The sequence below is a fragment of the Bufo bufo genome, chromosome 2 (assembly GCF_905171765.1).
Source record: "Bufo bufo chromosome 2, aBufBuf1.1, whole genome shotgun sequence".
Taxonomy (NCBI): Eukaryota; Metazoa; Chordata; class Amphibia; order Anura; family Bufonidae; genus Bufo; species Bufo bufo.
In genome coordinates, this window is record NC_053390.1 from 400,947,415 (window position 1) to 400,962,375 (window position 14,961).

Genomic DNA, 14,961 nt, shown 5'->3' on the forward strand with positions numbered 1-14,961 from the left:
AATGTTTGCTGGGGTAGGGGTTGGTCTAAGGGAGGAAGGGGAGGACGTGCAGTTTGGCGGGCAGTATATGTAGGTTGGAGGAGGGGCGTCAGTCAGTGGCTAGCATAGTGGAAGTGCGTTTCCCACCCTCCCACCCTATTTTTAGGTGGTTATTGGATGGCGTATGGTGGGGCTGATTGTTATGGGATCCTGGGGGAGCGATTCAATGGTTAAGAGATGCGGGACATGTTGGAGCCTGCATCTCATGTGGTTTCTGAATGCCGAGGATGGGGGCTCCTGTTTGGGCTAAAAGGCCTACAGGAGGAGATACTTGGTTACTTCAAGCAGTTGGTGCTCTTGGGTCGGTGAGTGCGGCCGAGGGTAAGCTTGAAGTACAAGGTGAGACGGTTAAGGAAGCTGGCGCTGGTTTGGGTTGCCCTCCAGGATCCTTTGTTACTGTGCAGTGGGTCATAACGTTGAAGGTTGTGTTAATGTGTCGGTTGTTATTATTATTGTTATTATTTATTATTATTATTATATGTGGATAATAAAGTTCGGCCATCACGGTCAATTTCTCCAAAACAAGACGGTGTCGGTGTGGTTTATTGAAGGGGCAGGTTAGTGGTACAGACGGAGGAGATTCTTCCATCCTATTAAGTCATTGTCTTCAGGTCATTTGAGAGTTGTTTTGAGACCCCCATGTTGCTACTCTTCAGAGAAAATTAACAGAGGAGGGAAACTTACAATTGACCCCCTTAAATACTCTTTCTCATAATTGGATTCACCTGTGTATGTAGGTCAGGGGTCACTGAGCTTACCAAGCCAATTTGAGTTCCAATAATTAGTTCTAAAGGTTTTGGAATCAATAAAATGACAACAGTGCCCAAATTTATGCACCTGCCTAATTTTGTTTAAACAATTATAGCACACTTTCTGTAAATCCAATAAACTTCATTTCACTTCTCAAATATCACTGTGTGTGTCTCCTATATGATATATTTAACTGACATTTTTTATCGTAACAACCAACGATTTATACAGGAAAATCATGATGATTAACAAGGTTGCCCAAACTTTCGCATTCCACTGTATTGTGCAATATGACATTTTACCTCCAATGACTGGAGAACACCTTGAAGAAATCTTCACTTTCAGAAGCTTCTGAGTGCGCTAATTGTACAATTTTATACTTTATTTTTCAAATTAATATGTAATATCATGTTTATTTGCAATAACAGAAATTAGACAAGAACCCATTAAGGGCATTTTACCATTACAGAGATAGTCATATCATATGCAATATTGCCCAAGACTGTCAACATAATGATGTTCTTCATTATTGACTATTTGTGAATTTGGAGGACCACCTTTTAGAAACATCTATCAAGGAGCTCATTATTGATCTTCTCTATACTGATATAAAAAAAATTGTACTATATCGTTGCTTGCAAGGTCAACATAGAAATGGTCCGCATTGAGTTTAACGTAAAACGCAGAATGCAGTGCCTGCCTGCTCTCTGGTGTCACCCAGTAGACAAGCCCATCAGAGCACTAGAAGATCCACTGGCGGCTCCAGTCTCTAATTCAATAATGAAAAAAAAAAAAACATCCAGCAGAAGACTATTTAAAGGGCTTCTGTCACCCCACTAAACTCATTTTTTATTTTTTGGGTACTTATAATCCCTCTACTGCGATTTATCCATACATAATGTGATTAATCATTTTGGTTCAGTAGATACTGCAAAAAACATACTTTTATAATATGCTAATTACCTGTCTACCAGCAAGTAGGGCGGCTACTTGCTGGTAGCTGCCGCATCCTCCTCTCATAAAGACGCCCCCTCCTCATGTTGATTGACAGGGCCAGCGGACGCGCTCGTTCTCTGCTGGCCCTGTCTGCATTCAAAATCTGGCGCCGGCGCCGTACCTGTCTTGAGTCGGCGCAGGCGCACTGAGGGGAGGACGCTTGCTCGGCCGCTCCATCCTCAATGCGCCTGCGACGGTGACGTCACATCTACACCCGGCGTTTATGACTAGGCTCATAATATGGTTTATTAAAGTTATGGTTAAAGTTTGATTTTAAATAAACAGGGCATGGCCAATTTTACCTCCACTCTCTAGTCTGTGTATTTACTAATGTCTATGTATACATGATGTTTTATTTGAATTGGGAAAAGGGGCATTATATGCCATGTATTGCCATGGTGTTTCTTTCCCCTCAGCAAGGATCTGTTAGAATCCTGCCCCCTGAATGGCTGATCCGGCTGTCTGTGAGCCTCTGAGCCAATTAAGGCAAGTCCTTCTCCACCTCCATGTCATGTGATCCTTCATCTTCATCCTCCCTCCTGTTTTCCCCACCAATTTTTACAATAAAATGACCCTTTTTTGCACAATTTAGCAAATCATTAAAAATTTGAATCTTGAATGTTAGACTCAATTTGCTCATCTCATATATATAATATCGCTTGCAAACAAAGCATTCACTAGGGGTCACTATTGTTCACTAGGACATGCTAACACTTTATGTTTGGTGGAGGTATGACCTCTGAGACCCAGCATTTTGTGGAAGACACTCTGCCACACTACCTCGATTATCATTTTGCTTAATATTTGTTTCTTTAAGGTCCCAGAGTGGCCTGAAGCACTAGCGTTGGCCTTGCAATTATCCTAGTGGGAACATGAAATAAAAGGTGCTACACTTGCTTCTTATTCCTGTATGTGCTGTGGTTACAGCATTTATCATGTAGGGAAAGTTAACACAAGGCACTTACTAATGTATTGTGATTGTCCATATTGCCTCCTTTGCTGGCTGAATTCATTTTTCCATCACATTATACACTGCTCGTTTCCAGGGGTTATGGTGATATGAGGTGGCTAGGACAAGAGCTGCTGTGCATGCGTGGCTATGTGCACTCCCATGATCCCAGAGACTGGAGAGGCCAGCGCTTTTTCCTATAGTGTACAAGGACGGCCACTGCTGCTGGATTGCAGGGTGGTCATAACTCCTGGGAACAAGCAGGGTATAATGTGATTGGAAAATTTTGGAAAAGTGAATGAAACCAGCAAATGAAGCATTGAGGATGGAGCGGCCGAGCGAGCGTCCTCCCCTCAGTGCGCCTGCGCCGACTCAAGACAGGTACAGCGCCGGCGCCAGATTTTGAATGCAGACAGGGCCAGCAGAGAACGAGCGCGTCCGCTGGCCCTGTCAATCAACATGAGGAGGGGGCGTCTTTATGAGAGGAGGATGCGGCTGCTACCAGCAAGTAGCCGCCCTACTTGCTGGTAGACAGGTAATTAGCATATTATAAAAGTATGTTTTTTTTGCAGTATCTACTGAACCAAAATGATTAATTACATTATGTATGGATAAATCGCAGTATAGGGATTATAAGTACTCAAAAAAAAAAAAAAAAAGTTTAGTGGGGTGACAGAAGCCCTTTAAATCTGACTTTGAAGACAATCACTTTTCCCTAGGGTTTATAGTTTTGGGTTGATTCACAGATTAACCAACCTTTCTGCTGCCTGAGGCAAAAACTGAAATGGTGACCCCCCATGCCAATTTCTTAACCTAACCCCTTTGCCACAATGAAAGTGCTCAATGCCCATGGCCCTTCTGCTGCCCCCCTTTTCCCCTTCCTGGTGCTGCCTGAGGCCTCACCTGGCCTTATTGGTGGTGCACCCATGCAGATAACCTATTCAGTTTTGCTGATGACATTTCCTGCATATACAATAATAACAATTAAATGGAAGCTAACTTTTAAAAATGATGTGCATCAATTCATAGTACATGTGAATATAAGAAACTTTGTAATATATTTAAGGCTGGGTTCACATCACAGTTTCCCCCTACCTTTAGCTTGTACGTCAGGAAACCTCCAGAAGTACACTATAAACATTTGTATAGGGCTCCATTAGTCATATGAGGGTCAAAAGAGTATTCTTTTGACCTCTATCTGTCTGGTACATATCAGTAAACTGCAAAAAAACTGTAAGAATAGAGCAGTAGACTGTGCTACTTCATCCTGCAGTGTACTCTAAAAAAAGGATCCATTTAACGCATTCTATAATGGCCTATGAGTGACTAATGCGTCATCCCCTGAGGCTGCGCTGCTTATGGTGGAAGGGATTCAATTCTGCAAAATAATTCAGTGAGAAGGGAAAATAGTGAATGCATGAATGTGTGGAGACCGTATCCCACTACAGAGTGATACGTTTGAGCCTTCCCCCTGCCGTCAGAGGTTAAGTCCTCCAGACATACACTTGTGATGTGAACCCAGCGTAATCAGAGAAAAGTGCATATATTTCCACTCCAATTCTCCATCTTGCACTAGAGGATCAGATTACGTGCTACCATAGAAGTCTATTGAGAGGCGATTGGGGCGGGAGGAGGAATGAGCTGACTGTCCATCTTGCTCAACAAAACAGATAGTTTATGTATTTCATAACACGTCAGTATTTATGCATATGGTGTGCCATGTAATAATATATATATAGTTTCTCCAGAGCGTAAAACAAAATATAATATCTGGCCAAAAGGTTGCTACTATAGCACCTACATTGCATTACAGAAAGCTAGCTAAACACACTGCAGACATACACATAATACGTCCCCATGATGATATACGTGTAGCATTTAAGTGGAAAGAAGTGCTGACTTCATGATAAAACACAGCATGGAAAAAAAATTGGGAAAGTGTCAACTATTTCTCCAGGTGTGCCAAGCTGCATTTTCATTTCTGTATTATTATAGGGATCAATGAACTCTCCCCCTGCATTGTTTCTGTGGTTTTCCAAATTAGTTGGAGAAAAGGTTAAAAATAAAAGTGCTAAAATAGCAACTCATTAAACATGAACATTAGCTGTATCCAGAGGCATACAGTAATGTACTTTTTACAAGGTCTACGGGCATTTCACATTGAGCCCAATAATTCTATTTCATGCATAAACAAGTCATTGTTAAGAGGCAAGAGCTTGTTAATAAATGTCCTCACATTGTAGATCTCACATTGCTTTCTTTATTACATTTCATTATTTTCAGCGCTGATCTCTTTCGTCTGTTACATTTTTAAGTAAACGATATATCTAAATCTGTGCCGCCTACAGATATTTTAATATATAATATCTATTGCTTAGGGAGGGCATCCCAAGTTTTAAGCTTCGGATACTTGCAGGGTAAAAGACAACAATGAACTTTACACTCAGGCTACTTTCACACGAGCGGCACGAACCTCTGGCAGGCTGTTCCATCGGGTGAACAGCCTGTCGGATCCGTCCTGCCGCTAGTGACCGTGTGCCTCCGGACTGCCGCTCCGTCCCCATTGACTATAATGGGGGCGGGGGTGGAGTTCCGGCGAGGCATGGCAGTGCACGGCGAGAGGCTGCCGGAATAAAACTACGACATGTCCGACATTTATTCCGGCAGCCTCTTGCCGTGCGCTGCTGTGCGTCACCGGAACTCCGCCCCCGCCCCCATTATAGTCAGTGGGGAAGTCGACGGTCCGTGCCGCTAGTGTGAAAGTAGCCTAATATCTGTATGTTTGCAGTGTCTTTGTTAAAAAAAAAAAAAAGAATACTTATCTGTTTTCATGATGACTTGTGTTCTGTCCCTCTGTGATCTGGTCTTTCTGTGATGTTTCTAGATAATTTAATCCTGGTGGCTCATTTTCTAGCTGGGTCTAGAAAGTAGCTAGTGTTCACCTTAGATCTATCTCACCCACCTTCGCTCTGTGGCTTTACCTGTTTATTTTCTACTGAATTTAATGCAATGCCTGAACTAGGTCAACCTCGGGGAGAAAAAAAAACTGCCAAGAAATGTTTCTTTTGTTCAAGCAAATAAACCATAATGTTTCAGTACAGTGCCTGAAAGGAGCAGTGGAGTACCATCAAAGGAGGCAGACCATGTAACTGCTATGTGGTCTGGGGGAAGGGGGGTCCGGCAGTGAACTTCTTCTCTTCCCGATATGAAAACACTGCATTTTTATGCATTTGCCACTTTAGGAAGCTCAGTGAAAAGAGATTATTACAGTAGCTGTATAAAATGCTATATAGTGTGCACTGATCTCCACCTAGTGGTGGCTACAGGCAGCCTGTTTAGTAATATGTGAAGAGAAGCAGTCATTTAGAGCTGTCTGGGGGGGGGGGGGGGGTAGGAGGGAGATTTATCAATGTATTACTAAAGCACCTATTCCACTTTTTTCAACATAGAGGATGGATAAAGCGGGTGACACCAGGGCGACCCCTTTTTTTCTACAGTACTTTTAATTACAATTTCTTCCGCTTGGTTAAAAAAAGAAAAAGAAAAAGTACTGTACTGGCAAACTGGATGGCGCAGGGAGGTCAATACAAAATTTTGCTATGGCGCCCTATGATATTTGTGTACTCCCCTGCCTAGAAGGACATACCTGCACAAATTCTTATACGCTGTACAAGAATGCCACCCATCTGTAAATTTCTGGACTAAAAACAGGAAAAATGGATGTCTGTGATTGGTTGAAGGTGAAGGAGCTTGTGCAGGTTATTGTGATTACAATCATTTGACAGTTCAGAATAATTGCTGTTGTTCATATTAGTGCTCTCAGCAATAGACTATTACTTGTATTCTTTATGATTTAAAATAGTTTTCCAGTGTATCCATAAAAAATGTCTGTCTATGATTTTTGGGTAAATTTTCAAGAAAAAAGAAAAAATTTAGATGCCTGGTTTGGTATCAATGACTGGAGATAACCTATAAAAATACATCTCGAAGGTTCTTGTAAACATCTCACCTCTAAGGCTAGGGCTACACTGCGAATGTCGATGAAGATGGCAGTGTCACGCTGCATGCATTGCAGCCAGTGAATGTGGTCACATTGAGTCTGGCGGGTTGTTGCAACCTTCACATGATATTCACCTGAAATATACAGCAGGTTCGGATTTCTGACTACTGTAGTGACATGTTTGCGGCAACTTGCAGGTCACAATGCAACCACATTCACTTTCATTAGCTGCGTTGAAGGCAGCACTACACTATGATCTTCGGCCGTATCTCTGTATACCATCATTTACATCACAAGAAGCAATATAAAACTAAGGAGATACTTTAACATTGACGTTTTGGCAGTGGCCCACCACAGTTAGTAAGCCGACATGTGCCACCTCCTAACTCTCCATGCCCAAGAAGTGCCATCCAGCAGAGGTAAGTTTGTTCATCTCATAGTATCCCCATAATGAAGAGTATACACCTTTGCTGCTTCACAGAAAAATGTTTTTGCACATGGCTTATTGTATGTATTATCAATGCATTATATGCTACAAAAATGAATGTTCCTCTGGGTTGATTAGGAAATGAAAATTGTGGAATGGGCACTTAAGCATAGCTTGAGGCATAAGATTCAACTTTAGTTTGCTGTCCTCTCTGAGAAAGGATAAGACTGACACTGACTAATGGATGTTTCAAAGTCCAGAAGAACCTTCTCAAGAGTGATTATCATTTCTCAAACCTGTCACACCTTGTCCTTGTTTCACATAGTAACCACAGTTTAGCTTTTAATTTCTAAACTGTACTGTAAAAATAGACATAACTGATATGGGAGACAACAGTTATGAAACAGATTTAATAGGTCCTTAAATAGACTTTTCCAAAACACAACCAATTGACCTTCTTGATAAAGTAATGCACAAACACATTTGTTTTTCTTTCATAGAGCCCCTCACAAGTTCCAAATCAGTTTTAGAACACAATCCGCTTTAAGTTGTTAGATGGTTTACAATCAGCAAGTCAAGACAAGTATAACCTCTCTCAAAATGAAGCAGACAGGGCTTCAGTAGATAGCACTCCAGGTATCAGATTAAATGACTCTCTCTCTTCTTCCTGCATGACTGCTGATGTATTTGGAATGATATTCTGTGTTGATGTGCCAGTCTTCCCCTCAAGCCAATATGTTGTCATATCTCCTTTGCCCTATGTGAAAAAATATACATTATATAGCGGCAAAAAATATACTTGATTTTCTGCAGAAGGGACTTGCAAAAAATACTTATTTAAACAGTTTTTTCATTATACTGACATTTTTAAATCACGTTTTACCGTATTTTTCAGCTTATAAGACACACCTGCCCATAAGACACACCTAGGTTTCAGAGAAGGAAAATACCCTCAATGTTAATCAGACCTCAGAACAGACCCCTAGTGTTAATAAGTTCCTCAATCAGACCTCAGATCAGACCTCCATGTGAATGTCCCCCAATCAGACCTCAGATCAGACCTCCATGCGAATGTCCCCCAATCAGACCTCAATGTGAATGTCCCCCAATCAGACCTCAGATTAGACCTTAGTAATTCCCCCAATCAGACCTCAGATCAGACCTCAATGTCCCCCAATCAAACATCCATGTGAATGACCCCTATTCAGACCTCAGATCAGACCTCCATGTGAATGACCCCCATGCTCAGATCTCCTGCTACTACTCACATCCAGAGCTCTTCTTCTTCCTGCTGCACGCTGTGCTGTGACCCAACGTCAGTCACAGCACAGTGAGGGACCGAGGACCAGGAAGCACTGAGTACAGAGCCCGGGTACCACTGCATTCACTGCTTCCCGGTCCTCCTGTACTAATGAGCGCTTCCATAATGGAAGTGCTCATTAGTATTCACCCCATAAGACGCAATGCAATGTTTCTATAATATGTTTCTTTATAATTTCTGTTATTTTGCTTTTACCTTTCACATGAAAAAAATATTTAAAGGCTATGTACACCTTCAGAGGCAATTTTTGTTTATGATTGCATTTGACAAATTTTTGGCTAAAAATCATATTTTCAATTGGCCTTTATTAAAAATATTGAGACATTCTGTCACAAAGGGTTAACTGTTTTTCTAACTTTGTGACTGGTACTTTCACTTTGTGCTGTTATCTAATAACCCTTATCTCTAAAGTACTAAGAGGTCATAATCACTTATTTAAGCACATTCTTATCAGTAAGACAAGAACTGAGCTATAAAGAGTGTTTATAATGCGATAAGGAGCCCGTCAGTTCCCCAACTGATGGAAAAACAGAGAAAATCCAGTGGCTGCCAAGTACAGAAAAAAGGGTTCCATATTTTTAATAAAGACCAATTGAAAAAAAGATTTTTTAGCTCAAAATGAGTACAATGCAATAATAAAAAAAATGCCCCCAAATGTTTACATAGCCTTTAAATATTCCAGTTTTTACTCTGACTACAAAATCAGTCCCAACAGACTGTCCATTCTTGTTTTATGTAACTCACATATCACTTTGCAGTACAGACTATGATAGGATGAGCAGAGTCATCTCATTATCATTAGAAGGTATAAAGTAGAACTGGCTTAGTTGCCCATAGCAACCAGTCAGATTCCACCTTTCATTTTTGACAGTTCCTTTGGAAAATGAAAGGTGGAATCTGATTGGTTGCTATAGGTAACTAAGCCAGTTCTACTTTACACCAGTTTGATAAATGACCCAATAGTTTGTAAGGCTGAAAAAAGACATCCATCCATCCAGTTCTGCCTGTTATCCTGCACGTTGATCCAGAGGTGGGTGAATTAATGGCAGCTAACTATTTGAGGTCTATGTAAGGCAGGATAGTAACACTGCACAAACAGACCTCTGTATGCATCTCCTTTGTTGTTCCTGTCTCTGGTGAGGGGGTTTCTGGAAGATGCTGTAACAGGCAGCTGGTGTGACTGGTTTGACTTTGGGCTAGTCCTAAAAGTGTTATCTGGTTTTCTTCCTTTAACCCTTATACAGGTATCTGGCGTTTGCTGCAGGGGACCCGCCACCTCTTTGAATAGTCCTGGTGTAGTTGGCAGCTGACAAACGGGGGTCAAGGACACTGTTGCAAAGCACCAAGGGGTCAGTCAGAAATCAATGAAACTAACCTGGGGTCAGAGCAGGCAGCAAAGGGTCAGTACAGAAGACAGGCAAAGGTCAGGAGAGGCAGGGGAGAAGCAAGTCGATTAACTGGCAGAAATTCAGTACATGAGCAGACAGAATAGCACACCTTCATTTGAATAGCCTTCCTGCAGAAGTGGTAGCTGCAAATACAGTGAAGTTTAAGCATGCATGGGATAGGCAAAAGGCCATCCTTCATATAAGATAGGGCCAAGGGCTATCCATAGTATTCAGTGTATTGGGCAGACGAGATGGGCCAAATGGTTCTTATCTGCCGACACATTCTATGTTTCTATGTTTCTATGTTAAACTAGTAAACTAGGACATAAGTTCAGACAGAGAGTAAGAAGGCAGACAAGCATTTACAGCAGAAGTTGATTAACAATTAGAGGCAGCAATGCAACTGCGCACAGTGCAAAAAGGGAGGGGGGGGGTGATGCCAAAATTGGAAGTAGTTCAATGAAATATGTTAATAGAAGTAGCGGGGCAGCGGCGGACAAGGGCTGCCAACATAACATTTCATATTCTGAGATTTCTCTGGCAAATAATTCCCATGTCATAAAAGCACACACCCTGCTGTACTGTTTATACAGAAAATATAGTAAGAAAGTGTTTATGTCCAATGTGGTTGAACCCAGAAAAGTTTGAAAAAAATTCTACAAATGATACAGGTCTGGCCCATGAAGTAGCCCCCCTCCAGCGATAGTATAACAAGATGAACAAGCAACTGGATTGTGTTTTTTAGCTGCCCACATGCCACAAAAGATGCTGACAGTGGTCCCCATTCACATCTATGCATCGTTGGGCAGGTCAGATTATGTTGGCTGATACTGCTTGTGATGCTGCGGATAGTGTTTGTGATGTTTTCCTTGAAATCGCATGTGGACAAGTGATGGCCATAACCCCTTGCTCACAGTTCACTCCTCTGTAAACAGTTCATGAACCCGTGCCAGTGAGTTCTGTCAGTTGTGGCATATTGCCCCATCTTGTTGGAAAAAGCAGGAGATTTTGTCTTCTCCAGCATCAGTGTTGAAGAGCTGCAAGCAGTATCAGCCAACATAATCCGATGTGCCCAAAGATGCATAGAAGTGAACGGGGACCGCTTTCAGCATCTTTTGCGACTTGTGGGTAATAAAAACAAAAACAATCCACTTGCTCATTCATCTTTATACTATTGCTGGAGGTGGGCTACTTTTTTGTGGGCCAACCTGTATAATTAAATTAAATACTGTTACCCTTTAAGAGGCAATGGGGAAGAACTGAAATGGACAAGAATGATAATATGTAGAAACATTTGTGTTCATAATAACCTTGACTTTATACTTTTGAAGTTTTTTGTTAAAGGAGTCCTCCCAGTTTGTATATATAAAGAATATTAAAGAAGTTCTCTGGGCGTTTCAAAAATCCACACTTTCTTCTGACCTGTGGAAGACAGACAGTTTAGTTAGCACTTACCCGTTCTGCCTCCATCTCACCTGCACTAACATAGAATACAGGCTCTTCTGCTCAGGTGACGACTAGATGTCTTCCCTTTTCATCCTGTTCAGATGCATTTACTATTATGCAACTGAACAGGACGAGACAGGAAGACAGCCTGTCAGGACCCAAGCAGAAGTGCCCACAGCCTGTTAAGTGCAGTGGAGATGGTGGCATCGCCAGCACGATGGAGGAGTAAGTACTAACTAAACTGCCTTTCTTCCACAGGTTAGAGAAAAAGTTTATTTTTTTAAAAGCCCGGAAAACCCCTTTAATATTCTAAAGCCTATGGTACATTAACATGCAAGTAACTAAACAGCCCTGTTTAAGTAGCCACTACGTCATCCACATCAATTAGTTTCTAGGAGCTACGTATTCCTCAATTATCATCTAAGACCTATATTGAACCTATGATATATATATATATATATATATATATATATATATATATAGATTACATAATATGAATGATAATAATTAATAATAATAATAATATAAAAAATAAGGGAAGACTCTTTTGGAGATAATCCCTAGTAAAAAGCGAAAATCAGGTGGCACTAATTATAAATTAGTGTAAATGAGTGAAAACTACTACAAAAGTGCCAGGCACTGAGAATACCGCATATGGAAATGCATAGCAAGGGCTCAAAAATACACAAGAATAATAATAATAATTCAGAATTATTGACATGTTACATTTAGTTCATTGGGTATTTCATATGTTGTTTTATTTTATTGTCTTTTTTTATAACGTACATACCTTAATTGTTAATGTTCCACGACATACCAGTTTATATCCTCCAATTTGTTTTAACAGATCATAAGCACTGGGGCTGCACTGAATTTTCAGTGCTGTAAAAAAATGTATAGAAACATTTTTGAAATATACAAATATATATGTCAAATATACTGTAGACAAAAAATACATAATTGAATTTGTAATCAATTATAATATACTTAAGGTGCTGCCTCACATTCAGATTTTTTTATGCAGTTTTTTAAAGCCAAAATTAGGATAGAATCCTCTCACCTAGCATGCGGGTCGGCAAGCATGCGGGTCTGCATTCAGCTCTACTGGCTCGTGGTGACAGGGATGATTAGGCCAGGCTTCTGTGTACAGAAGCCCCGGCCAATGAGAGAAAGTGCTGGCATGTCCAGCCCAGTGACATGTCATGTGACATCATGGTCATGTGGGTCGCGTCACATGATCGGGAGCATGGTTTATTTAAACAGGCAACTCCTGGCCACAGTTGCCTGTGATTGTTTTTTTGTATGCCACACTAGCCTGTTTCACCCTGCTTGGACTTCTGGATTTTTGGATTTTGGCCTTACACTATCTTTACCCCCCCCACCCCACCCTTTTGACTGATGATTTGGACTTTATGCAATTTCCTAGTTTTGGACTTCTGGCTTGGTACTGTTTCTGATCTATGGTTCCCAATTTGATACTGTTGAATTCTCCTGGTTTAGACTTCTGCTTGGTAATGTTTTCAACTTTGTCCATTGTTTCTTTGTGCCTTCCTGTAGTCATTTGTTATTTTTTTTATCCCCTGTATTCCTTTCCTGATTCACCCCTGCACATATCTAGGTAGGGATTGTCATCTAGTTGTGGCCTGCTGCTAGGGTGGATGATGCAATAGCTACGGACAGTGTTTAAGGCAATAGTTCAGGGTTCACAGTTCCCTAACATGACAAATCAATTCCTGATTTTGGCTTCAAAATTTGCTTTTAGAAAACCTGGACATGTGGCACACCCCTAAACCTGTTCACTGTTGGCAGGAACAGGTGACTTACAATAATTCAGTTCTGCAGGACTAATTGTCTGAGGCTTTTTATTTTGATTTGGGATTTGGGCAAAGTCTCTTCAAGGGACGTATTAAAATCTTAATGCTGCTGAATTGATGCAGATATTCATAACCATGTTCAAAATCTATCTAAGAGCTTTTCCCAAAGAGTGAAGGTACTGTAGTTATAAAGAACTGATGTTTGCTTTAGAGTCATATTTGTGATCATATACTGTAGCATGATTTTACAGATGATCGACATTAATATCCTATTACCTAGGAGTTATAAATCAGCTGGTCAACAGACATTGAAAAATATTTGGGGTAATTTATCAAAGATGGGCTTTTTACGCCAGTCTGTGATACCCCTGAAGTGCTAGAGGATGCACCTAATTTATGATGAGGCATGTGCATAATCATAATCTAGGAGCATCCTCCACCAGTCCATGTATCTACTTTGAAAGCTACTCAACTCCCTTACTGGAGTTTCAGTCGTCAAGTCCCTTACTGGAGTTTCAGTCGTCAAGTCCCTTACTGGAGTTTCAGTCGTCAAGTCCCTTACTGGAGTTTCAGTCGTCAAGTCCCTTACTGGAGTTTCAGTCGTCAAGTCCCTTACTGGAGTTTCAGTCGTCAAGTCCCTTACTGGAGTTTCAGTCGTCAGGTCCCTTAATGGAGTTTTAGTCGTCAAGTCCCTTACTGGAGTTTCAGTCGTCAATTCCCTTACTGGAGTTTCAGTCGTCAAGTCCCTTACTGGAGTTTCAGTCGTCAAGTCCCTTACTGGAGTTTCAGTCGTCAAGTCCCTTACTGGAGTTTCAGTCGTCAATTCCCTTACTGGAGTTTCAGTCGTCAAGTCCCTTACTGGAGTTTCAGTCATCAAGTCCCTTACTGGAGTTTCAGTCGTCAAGTCCCTTACTGGAGTAGATTTCAGTTGTCATTTACGCCAGTTTCAAGAGCAGAGTGAAAAAGTTGCATGCAACAATATTTTGTGGTACGCGCATAAAAAAGTAGCAAAATATGGTCTTATCACTTTTTTTTTTACCCCGAAAACTGGCATACACAGTCTTAATAAATGACCACCATTATCTCTTCCTTCTGAATTATTTTATAGTTGTTAAATAGTCTTTAGTGAAATTATGGCTACGTATAGAACCTTAGAAGTAATATACCATGTTGTATGTAGTTTACTACAGGATTGGTACTTTTTGGCACTCTAAAAGAGGCCCTGTGCCCTGAATTGTTTTTTACAAAATAAAACCATTTTACACAGTTCTGTCAGTGCCTATGGCTACCACTATATAGTTACTTTATGACGCTATGTTGCAATACCTTAACACCGTACCTATTTGTACAACCATATCATGTATTTTTCATGAACATGGCCACTTGATAGCACCAACTCCGCTGCAAGCTCCACCTTAGCTACCTCAGACCCTACAGCCCTGGTTTACTATACAGTTCAGTTACACAATGCACATTTTTAGTGTTTGTATTTTTAGTCTATGTGTGTGCAATGAGGCCCAATGCCTTCTAAGCCTAAAGGTTGCAGAATGCACTGTCAGTAGTCACTTATCACTTCTCCCCGCACTCTTGATAGCTTTGAAGTTATGTTTAGTCGGATGGTGTAAGAAAATGTTGCCATGGAACAGTAAGAGTCTTTTATCTTTTCAGCTTGTTACAGATATTTCATCCACTGCTTTTTACCTCACCCTCTTCAACTGGAATAAACAGCCCTCATAGATGTTACATAATTGTTTTTACATTCAGCTGCAACTTGTCAAATCAATAGTAGTAATGCCATTTTTGATCAAAATGTGATGAAGAGAAAAATGTA

General features: G+C 40.8%; 1 protein-coding gene across 1 annotated transcript in view; it reads right to left on the reverse strand.

Moving 5' to 3' along the window:
* Positions 1-7,756: 7,756 nt before the first annotated feature.
* The window catches only part of LOC120990897 (atrial natriuretic peptide receptor 1-like), a 106,961-nt gene continuing 99,756 nt past the window's right edge, over positions 7,757-14,961 (reverse strand). Inside the window, exons 22-23 of the mRNA XM_040419783.1 lie at positions 12,107-12,198; positions 7,757-7,918 (exon numbers count right to left, since the gene is read on the reverse strand). Of these exons, the coding sequence (XP_040275717.1) occupies positions 7,757-7,918; positions 12,107-12,198 (254 nt within the window). The remainder of the gene's footprint in view (positions 7,919-12,106; positions 12,199-14,961) is intronic.